General features: G+C 37.3%; 1 protein-coding gene across 1 annotated transcript in view; it reads left to right on the forward strand.

The window, feature by feature from the left end:
• Nucleotides 5,673-11,417, forward strand: part of LOC109833714 (insulin-degrading enzyme-like 1, peroxisomal) — a 40,769-nt gene continuing 35,024 nt past the window's right edge. Inside the window, exons 1-3 of the mRNA XM_020401499.1 lie at nt 5,673-5,905; nt 5,991-6,066; nt 7,430-7,497. Coding sequence (XP_020257088.1) covers nt 5,777-5,905; nt 5,991-6,066; nt 7,430-7,497 — 273 coding nt within the window. The 5' untranslated portion in view covers nt 5,673-5,776. The remainder of the gene's footprint in view (nt 5,906-5,990; nt 6,067-7,429; nt 7,498-11,417) is intronic.

Raw genomic sequence — 11,417 nt, forward strand, 5'->3', positions numbered from 1 at the left:
TCATGATGGAGATAGTCAGTTCAAAGTCAACTCAATGACACAAGCCAAACTCAACTCACTGGTGGTAGACTCGAGACTCCGACGACGGCCAAGCGATAAACGCAGCGCCGGAAGGACTTCGGCTATTCGTCAAAACATTGGATAGACCGAAAATCGAAGGAGCCAAGAGTTGAAACTAGCTACAGGTCCTTACGCCGACTGAAGGCTAGACCAATCACATCCAAAGTATTCCAGCCTCTTCTATAAAAGAAACAAGTCTGGAACGCTTTGGAGGGGGTATCTGTAGGCATCGAAAATTGCCTATAGGTCTCCACGAACAGCTCAGTATTAAGGAACGGTGATGAACGTCACTATCCGGTCCACAGGAGTTCGATTGGTATCGGTGAACGCTTGAAGTGAATCGACGAACTACGTGGACTAACAGAATCTCGGAATAACGAAGGTACGGGCTAATTGGGAGCCCCGCGATGTTTATAAAAAGAACAATGCCCTTCGTGTCTCATTCACTCTACAGATGATCCAACCATCGGAGCTGATAGAACTCCTTGTCGGCTTTCCAACGCACTTCGAATCACGAACGTCACCATCTGGTTCACAGAAGCTTGATTGATGTCGGTGAACGCTTGAAGTAAACCGACGAACTACGTGAAACAACGAAACTTCGGAATGATGAAGATACGAACTGATCGGGAACCTCGTATCGTTCACAAACGGCGAAATACCCTTCGTGTCTCATTTGTTCAACTGATGATATAATCATTGGAGCTTATAGAACTCTTCGTCAGCTTTCCAACGCACTTGGAATCACCCTCAAGCCTATAAATACAAGCCTTAGGCCTTATTTTTTTCAGATCTGGAATTTTAGAGATTAGGCGAAGCCCTGCCGGATTGAAGACTGAAGGTGCACGAATTTCAAAGAGGAGGAGGAGAGATCGGATCGAGTTCTTCAACGCAAGAGAGAGAGAGATTCTTCAGATCTGCAGTTCCCCGGGTTCGTTCCTTAGGATTATCCCGTTGTGGTAATCTTAAGAAGAGTGATTATCTCGCTTCGCCGAGATAAGAGCTACGATTTCTCGATCCCTTAACGCAAGAGAGAGAGAGATTCTTCAGATCTGCAGTTCCCCGGGTTCGTTCCTTAGGATTATCCCGTTGTGGTAATCTTAAGAAGAGTGATTATCTCGCTTCGCCGAGATAAGAGCTACAGTTCTCTCGATCCCTTCGCGGATAGATGAAGCTCTGCCCAATTTTTTCAGTAATCAGATCTGATCGACGGTGGTCCACGGATAAACCCCGGCACAGGCGAAGATCCCACGCAAGCAGAAGGCCGATAAATGATCTCTGCGTTTGTTTGATAAAGTTGTAAACTTTTTATTTTCATTGTGTAAGGAGATCTTATAAAAAGATCAACTTTTTATTTCATTCGAGTTTATTGTAACGACTAAAGTTGTAATAGATTCGATAACAATGAAAATAGCAACTTTCTCCGCAAACAGTTATATCTAATTTATGTTAGTTCTAATTTAAACCACATTATAAACCTAATTTATACCATGTTATATCTCATTTATACCAAGTTAGTTCTATTTTATAACAAGTTGGTTCTAAAATTTTAACCAAGTTTGTTCTAATTTATACCAAGTTAGTTCTATTTTATACCATGTTAGTTCTAATTTATACCAAGTTAGTTCTAATTTATATCATTTATATCATGTTAGTTCTAATTTATACCAAGTTAGTTCTAATTTATATCAAGTTAGTTCTATTTTATAACAAGTTAGTTCTAATTTAAACCACATTAGTTCTAATTTATACCAAGTTAGTTCTATTTTATACCAAGTTAGCTCTAATTTTAACCACGTTAGTTCTAATTTATACCACGTTAATTCTAATTTATACCACGTTAATTCTATTTTATAACACGTTAGTTCTAATTTATACCAAGTTAGTTCTATTTTATACCACGTTAGTTCTAATTTATACCACATTAGTTCTAATTTATACCACGCTAGTTCTAATTTATAACAAGTTAGTTCTAATTTATACTATTTTAGTTCTATTTTATACCACGTTAGTTCTATTCTATAGAGTGTTAGTTCTAATATGCACAATATTAGTTCTATTCTGTAGAGTGTTAGTTCTAATCTGCACAGTATTAGTTCTATTCTGTAGCGTGTTAGTTCTAATCTACACAGTATTAGTTCTATTCTGTAGCGTGTTAGTTCTAATATGCACAGTGTTAGTTCTATTCTGTAGCGTGTTATTTCTAATCTGCACAATGTTAGTTCTATTCTGTAGCGTGTGATGGCTTGTTAGTTCTATTTTATTACACGTTATATCTAATTTATACCACGTTATATCTAATTTATGTTAGTTCTAATTTAAACCACGTTATAAACCTAAGTTATACCATGTTATATCTCATTTATACCAAGTTAGTTCTATTTTATAACAAGTTAGTTCTAAAATTTTAACCAAGTTTGTTCTAATTTATACCAAGTTAATTCTAATTTATACCAAGTTAGTTCTAATTTTAACCACATTAGTTCTAATTTATACCACGTTAGTTCTATTTTATGCCACGTTAGTTCTATTTTATATCAAGTTACTTCTAATTTTAACCATGTTAGTTCTAATTTATACCACGTTAGTTCTATTTATATCACGTTAGTTCTAAATTACACCACGTTAGTTCTATTTTATACTAAGTTAGTTATATTTTATACCATCTCTATGACTAAAAGCTGGTCATGTAGAGAATTTAAAACAAGCATTTAGTATGTATCTTTATTATGGTGGACCAGCTTATGCCACGTAAGAACACAACATTCGCTTTCATTATATTTTGTGGAGAAGTAATCTTATACAAAATACAAAATACGTAAGAATTGATTTAGAACTAACATGAACTAGTTCAAACAGCTTGTTCTCTAGGAAATACATGGCTCAGGGACAACAAATGACAAGGCCCCCTATAACACATGAGGTTTATGTGCAATTAACCAAACATTATACAGATTCTTGATGGGGTTCAACCCCTAAACACTAGTAAATACAATGGCTAATAACATAGAACAAAATGGATCACTTCTCCCTCATCTTTTTCCACTTCGTCCAAACAACTCCCCAATCATACCCTCCACGTCCTTCACCTTGTACTTCAACCTCACATCACTTCGTCCAAACAACTCCCCAATCATACCCTCCACGTCCTTCACCTTGTACTTCAACCTCACATTCCCCACTTTACAATAACAACCAAAAGAAGAGCTCAAGAAACAAGAAAACCAGAAATCTCAAAAACACAAAATTTTTAAGAACTCACTCATATCAGATCACCAGAAGAGGAAGACGAAGAATCCTCCTCCAATAAACCATCATTCGACCACTGCTCAGAGATCTCGACGGCTTCCTTCTCTTCTCATGGTTTCGTCCATCCGTACGAGAGCTAGTCCCCTTCTTTCAGAATCTCCTCGGCCAAACCCAGCCTCCCGCCTGAAATCAGCTCATCCCTCGTCAAAAACGCACTCGGGTTCTCAGATTTCTCCATGAAATCGTAGATATTAAGCTCCAATCTACTGACGCCAGCATCCTTACGTTTCTTAGCGGAAATCGTCGTGGAAGAGGACAAGCGGAGACATGAGAAGGGTTTCGACGGCGACAGAGCAGGAAAGAACGAAGAGAAGAGGCTAGCGGAGCTCCGGCGTTAGCTCTACCTCCAGCACATCCGTTGTTGCCTTTTTCTGGTTTTGTTTTCACCACATACCAGAGCTAACATTTTATTCGTTGTTGCCTTTTATTTTAGAGAGAGGGAGAGAGAGGAGAGAGAGAGAGAGGGAGAGAGAGAGAGAGAAGGATGACGTGACTTTCTATGCTTTTGGACTATGTCTCGGGAAGAAGGAGAAGGGCAATTTGGGTTTTTTTTTTAAAATATAATCTCTATTTTGTATACTGCTAACATGTTGGGGCCTTGACACATTTAACATTACTTTTTGGGGCTTATCCACATGAGAGAAAATACAAGGGGGTTGGTCACATGAAGTTTCTGTTTTTGGGGACTGCACACATTTTTCCCAAAATAGTATGTCCACGTGCATTATATTAGTATGTATAAAATGTCAAAAGACCTCTATACATGAAGGACACCAGAATGTCTACCAAGTGAATATCAAAAGAACTAGATATTTCTTCTGCAAATAGGTAGAGAGTGTTAGTCAATTGGGACATTTTATGCAAAATGAGATAATTGTTAATGTGGAATAATTTTTCTCTAGTAGGATATTTTAGTGGGATAAATAGGAACAATTTTGTGAAGCATGATATTTTGATAAAATAATGTGGGATAAATTGTTATAATCATGACATATATATTTATGCATTTTGAAGATATAAATACTATTTATGTATTTTAAACTTACTATCATTGATTGATAATTGCTTACAAGAATGTTCTTTACTATTAATTAAATAACTTTTAGTTAAACTATAAGTTATTGATAATTATTATTATAATCATGGTCTAATAATGATGATAACCCGTAATAGGAAAGAGGCAAAGAAAAAAATATAAAAAATAAAAAATAACAAAAAAAAATGAGTTCTAGTTTTTCACAATTTAGTTCCAAGCTAAAACTAGGAATAATTTGAGAGACTAGAATTCTCATTTTTGTATAAAAAAATAAAAAAGTGGGATAATTTTGTACCATTATCCCAATTCTACTTGACTAGGAATAATTAGAGTTCTACTTGACTGACACTGTAAAAATTTTGTTCTAATTTTAGTTCTATATGACTAACACCTTAAAAATTCATCCCACAGATTATTCTAGTTCCAATTTTAAGTTCTAGATGACTAACTCCCCATAAAGAACTTTCTGCCTGTACGGAAACATGAGAGTGAAGAGAGCACCATTATTGTCATTTACCGCGATCATAAATACATAGGCGGTGCAAACGCAGCCCTTTACGTGCCTAAAAGAAAGCAAAAGTTCTAGTGCTATCCACAAAAAAAAAAAAACAACTAACAGCTAACACATGGCTAGCTTAAAAAACCAACTTTTCCTTTATTAAAAAAAAACCAACAACAAATGTCTGATCGATATGCTTTCTTCTAACCTTCTGCTTTATACAAATTATTTCTATAATGTATATCTAACTCAATAAACTATATAAGTATATGGTTTTAAAGAAAATTTATGGGTTGGATTCATATTAGATCCTCCACTTCTATCCCCTTGCCTCTTGACATTGGTCTCATGTCACATACTGATGTGGTCATCATGTACTCATTGTGTCCACATGAGTATCGTCAATAACCATGAATTTCTTATGATCTTTAACGAGCTTGGGATCCGAGTGTATTCATTTAACCTATGATACGTAACTAATTAAAGGTTTTTTTTGGATATTAGTCTCTTGAATTTTTCATTTTTTGAAGTAGTCCCTCAAATCACTAAAATTGCTGCTGAGTACCTCAATTCTCATACGTTGTTTAATTAAAGTTGGCGTGTCTAATTGCTAGCTCTACATTTAATCGGAGGGACTTACAATTAAGAACTGAGAGGCGAAATAGCAATTTCAATGATTGGAGGGGCTAATCCGAAATTGGAAAGATTTAAACAAAACCTATAATAAACTAACAAGAGCCCAACCCCAACCGGATCCACCCAACCCAAACCCGTTGCATACACGTCGCCCGTTTCTTTCTTACTATCCTCGGCTTTCACGCTCGAAAGGACGTCCCCTTTGATCCTCACAAGCTGAACCCAGCAGCAGAAAAATGGCGGTGGGCAAATCAGCGACGGACGTCGAGATCTTCAAGCCTCGCATCGACAAGCGCGCGTACAGGAGGATCGTCCTCTCGAATTCCCTCGAGGCTCTCCTCATCAGCGATCCCGATACTGATAAGGTTTCCTCTTTCTCTGTCTCTGTCTATAAAATTTTTATGGTATTGTTGATTATTTTGCCCTAATTTTCTCCTTGGATTATTGCAGGCTGCTGCTTCAATGGTGGTTTCGGTTGGATATTTCAGCGATCCTGATGGCCTCGAGGGTTTGGCTCACTTTTTAGGCAAGTTCCGTTCCATTTAAATTACAAATATAATCAATTTAGCCAATTAAAAGCGGTCATTTTTTAATGTTTGAGTCTAAAATGTTACTAGAATATATCCTGTTGAAACTAAGAATATGCTGCACAAAGAATACACACACACACACACACATAATCTTTATGTATATATATGTATATATGTATAAAATTTCCTCTGAAATAATCATTATCTGTGATCTTCATCGTGAGAAATAAAACCATCTGATTTGATTCATTCTCCAAAGTAGAACTTTGTTGTTCAGCATCTTGGACTAACCATCCCTTAGAAGGTATTGTTAAAAGATCATCAATCCCTAATGAAATAGATGTAGCAGTGGCTTGCCGTAAACCCAAAGTCTTCACTTGATCTAGGATATGTGATGTATGTGCCATTCCGAAATTATCCATTCAATGATCTATTAATCTGCTAATAAGTCATTTCATAGCAGTTCCATCTATCACTTTATTGTGAAAGACCAGATCGGCCCGTTCTGCCATAAGTACCTCCATATTCCACTGAGTAGGACTCAGGAAGTCTCTGAGGAAGTGCATGGACCTCTAGCGCCCTTCATATAAAAAAGGTCATAGGTGACGTTCATGGTGAAGTCTGTTGTATGCCACAACTGGCAGGCTTTTAAAACCTATATTTAGTGTTGGGAGTATCAAAAATTTCTTTAGAGCTCCCAACTAACATAAAATTGTTAGTGATGATCTAGAACTCACATTATTTAAATGCCCTTTCGGTGGTAACTCGTTGAAGTTGATTGAGGTTTATTTGATTGTACTAAACCCGGATATGGTTTTGTTTTGATGGATTGGGTATAGATTTTGTAAATTTTCGCTTCTTTAGGCATCAGAATCAGATGAAGGCTCCAAACTATTCTGGGACCTGAGAAACTTGATTCACTCACTATTACTTCACAACAAAATGAAGATAGAAAGATCCAGGTCTACAATATTTGGACCCTCTTTTCCCAATCAAACAAGTGCCAGTCATTCCTTCCTTAGAAACCACGTTTTTCTTTACGATAAAAGTAAGAAACTAATCAACAAACGTCAAAGAAATATCTGCCAGGTAGACATTTTAGTCCTGTTATCACCGAGAACACCTCCTTAGCATTATATAATAGATTCGGTTAATCCTAATGGAACAGCTAGGGTGGTACGAAACTATTTAATGCAGTTGAACTATTGACCAAGTGCTATTAACGCCATATCAGATCATGATTATGCTTTGTATTCTGCTGTTAAACTGTATTCTGATTTTTTTGGGCATCAACCAAAACAAATATATCATATTGCTCTTGACATTCAGGAAGTTTCATTTTCTCAATCTTTCGTGCAGAGCACATGTTGTTTTTTGCTAGCGAGAAATATCCTATGGAAGATAGTTACTCAAAATATATTACTGAGGTAATTCTTGATTTGTTTGTAGTGGAAATGCAGTTTTTACTTTTCAACATAGTTCATGAAGCGTTTTACAATATTAAGCCTAATTTGCGCAATAACTGTACTTAAAGTACATTCCTGAAATTTTACTCTGGTGGTTCTTGTAGCGGTTTGTAGTATTGAGTAAATTGCAGTTTGAGTACAATGATTCCTAGCCATTCTCAATAGTTTATTAGGTAGCATGTAATCTCAGTTGTTGCTAGTATGCTGGAATTAACCATGTGCAACATAAAAGCCACGTGGTAATTTTCCTTATTCATTTGGTTTTGTTTCGTTAAGACGCTGTGTTACCATAAGACGCTCTGTTATGGTGTTATAGTTGCAATATTTGTACATCTAGATGTGCAAATAAGTCTGTTTTTGTTTGCATGATTTTTCTTTGCCCCCTATGTTTAGTCTTCTTATACACCCACGCACACAATACAATCATAGATGCTAATTTAAATTCAGATTCGCCTTACAGATTCTATAATCTTTTATCTTAGTTTTGATAATTCATGGGTCCTTATTCTCAGCAACTAATTCAGGATTGTCTTATACGTTCGGTCTTAGATATTCGTTTGGTTTTGTCCATGCTTGCTTGTGTTTAGTTTCTTTTTTTTTGACAAAAAAATAGGGCAAAACGCCCTATTCAAAAGATATGTATATGAGGAGAAAGATAGGAACATTGCCATCACTTAGGAGGAAGGCTCACTCACGCCAAGATAAAAGAGAGGTCCTTAGACATCATTTGAAACTTAAATCGGGAGTGAACCAATTCTCCCAAGTCAAACTGCAAACAAGTATAATTACAAAAAGCTGAGAGCAGGCTTGTTGGCCTCAAGCTCCACCTACTAAACTAAGCATAATGCATCCAAGTTTAGAAGTATCAATAAACTAGTTTTGTTTACAAGCAAAAACCCAAATGGCGAAGCACTCCTCACTCCTCAGAAGTTATCCCCCACCATATCGAAGGTTGCTTTGTGAAGTTCTTCCAGTCCAAGCTGACTGGCTGCCACATGAATCTGTGCTGCCTGCTTCCTTACTGTGTTACCTAATCAGAATATAGTGAAGAAGGTGGCATTAGCTGTTAATTGCTGAGAAGTGATAGGAGTTTGTCTAAAAATTAGTTCATTACGAGCTCTCCAAAGGCATCGGCAAAAGCAAAAGGTTGGGAAGAGAGTAAGCCACAACTGACGATGTTGTGTGTTAGATACAATGGAACCATGAGGGTGGAGAATGTAGTCAAAATGTAGATTACTGATATTCAAACGCAGCTTTTGCAATATAGGTTTCCAAGCTTCTTTGGTAATGATATATTCCTAGAACAAATGGGAGTATGTCTCCACTGCATTTTGACAGAGGGAACATGCTGTGTCTCCTGTCCAGCCCGTGCTTAGTTTGTAGCTTATGCTTATATAGCAGCCATAAGAAGATATTAACCTTGGTCGAGAGGAAACTTTTCCAAATGGATTTGTATGCAACACATTTGATTACTCCACTTGAGAGGATGTGGTATAAAGAATTAACAGTGAAGTGGCCAAAAGAGTTGTGAGGCCAAGAGACTTCATCCATAACACTGCAGATAGGTCCATTGTGGTTAGATAGGAGGGATTTCAAGTCTGAAACTTCTTGAATCTCCTTAGTGGATAAAGGCCTTCGAAGGAGAGGCCTCCAATGCCATTGGTTACGAAGCATAGAGCCTTGAGATCTAACACTGACATTTTTAGAGAGAACAGGTTTGAAAGCCAAAGGGAACAAGGAAGATAAGGAGCTAGAAACAGTCCATGTATTCTCCCAAAAATGTGTGGATAGCCCATTATCCAATTTCCATTGAACTAGAGACAGAAAGGCTTGGCTAGAAATGATTGTGTCATGTCTAAACTCAGATGCATTACCCCTAGGTGGTGTACAACTAGTGAGAGGAGAAAGATGATTATGAGAAGTAGAGAGGATTTGACCTACTAGAGAGTCTTGTCTGAGGAATTTCCACATCCATTTAGATAATAGGGCCTCATTGAATATAGTTAGGTTGAGGATATCCAAACCTCCTTCCACTTTGGGCTTGCACACTATCTTCTAATTTACTAGATCTTTACCTTTAACATAAGAGTCACTCCAACAGAGGGAATTACGTCTAATTTGTCTAATTTTGTCCATCTCTTTGATAAGCTAGCAGTCAGTTTGAAGAATGACAGAAAATAGAGGGGGATAGAAGTAAGAACAGAGTTAATGAGAGTTAAACTTTCACCAATGGATAATTGTCTATTTTTCCACATGGATAGCTTCTTAGCTAGGGTGTTGAGCAATGGTTGCCAATCAGACCCAGAGAGGCAGAGAGAACCTTTTTTGGGAAGGATACCTAGGTATTTAAAGGGAGGATGATCAAGGGTACATTGAAGAGATGAGGCAAGTTGATTCCCCTTGATGATGGATTTTTCAAAATAAAAAAGGCTAGTCTTAGCAAAATTGATCCCTAGCCCAGGCACATTCTCAAAGAGGAAGAAAATGGTTTTAAGTATGTATATATCTTTATGTGTGGTCTTACAGGGTACAATGGTATCACCTGTAAATTGAAGAGATCTGGTGTTATTAGTTCTCCTTTAAAGGTAGTTCTCCTTTAAAGGTATAATTCTGACAAATCCCCTGAAGCAACACTAGCTTTGAGCATTTTGTTTAGAACATCTGCAGCCAGGATGAAAAGCATGGGGGAGAGGGTGTCTCCCTGCTTGATACCCCTAGAACTAGAAAAGAAGTGGGTAAGTACTCCATTAACAATGATGGAAGACCTATCGCTTTAGATTTATTGTGACACTGTTGCTTGTATCCTTTGAGGTTACAAAAAATTATGATGCTTCTCACTTTGTTCTTCTTTTCTCTTTTTTGTTATTTCTTTTTCTTTGTCAGTAGGTTTATATGTCCATTTTCCTCATAACAATTTTATGTGTTTACATCAACCATATCTTTCCATACATATTTCTTCTCGCCATAAGTACACAACATGCGGTATGTAGCAGATCATGGTACGAATTCTGGTATGCAAGTTGCCACCTAGAAAATTTGGATTTGAGGGGGTAGCTTGCTTCGATACGCAAAGTTCAGTCGTTGGTGCATTGTAATTTTTTTTGGGTATGTATACAATTTTCTAGAATGTATACTAGAAAACTAGAAACTAGAAAACTAATTATGCATTTTAATATTATTTTCATACAAATACTTAAATACTTGTTTACTATGGAGTTCAATTTTTTGTTTGATTTTTTCACATAGTTCGTGTTGGGTTCATGGCTTCATTTCACATTTTATTAACATAGATATTTAGTTACAATTAAGTCATGCACTCATATATTCTATTTTCTCCCTTTACTGGATTGTCACGTTGCATCGCGTCTTGCACATGGGCTCTGAAAGGGACTTCGTGCCCCGTATACTTGTAAGCGGTACGCTAATTTTGCGAAACGAATTCATGTATCACGGTCCCGGGGTATGACAAATGGTATCAGAACAGTTGCCAGCTGGAAATGTGAAGCTAAGTACTATATGGAGCTTAGTGCTACATCGCGTGAGCGTGGTGGGAGCCATCTTTAGAGCGGAGCCACCTCTAGAGCCAACATCATCTGGCCCTACTGAGATGTGCTAATTGTCATGTTGCGACGAGGACGTCGAATTTGTAAGGTGGGGTGATTATGAGACCCCAACTTTAGTCTCCACATCGGGAAGCTACAATGAAATTGTATGGTTTAAATAAGTAAGCCCAAGACTCAAGTGTAATATTGGCTAGTTGATTTTGGCAGTGGATTGAACCAAATAGCGTGTTGGTCCCACGGTTTGCACACGCCAATGGGCCTGTGGGCCCAGCGCATGACAAAGCCAAATGCACCGGTAATCGGTTCGCACGAACTACA

The sequence above is a fragment of the Asparagus officinalis genome, chromosome 3 (assembly GCF_001876935.1).
Source record: "Asparagus officinalis chromosome 3, Aspof.V1, whole genome shotgun sequence".
Lineage (NCBI taxonomy): Eukaryota > Viridiplantae > Streptophyta > Magnoliopsida > Asparagales > Asparagaceae > Asparagus > Asparagus officinalis.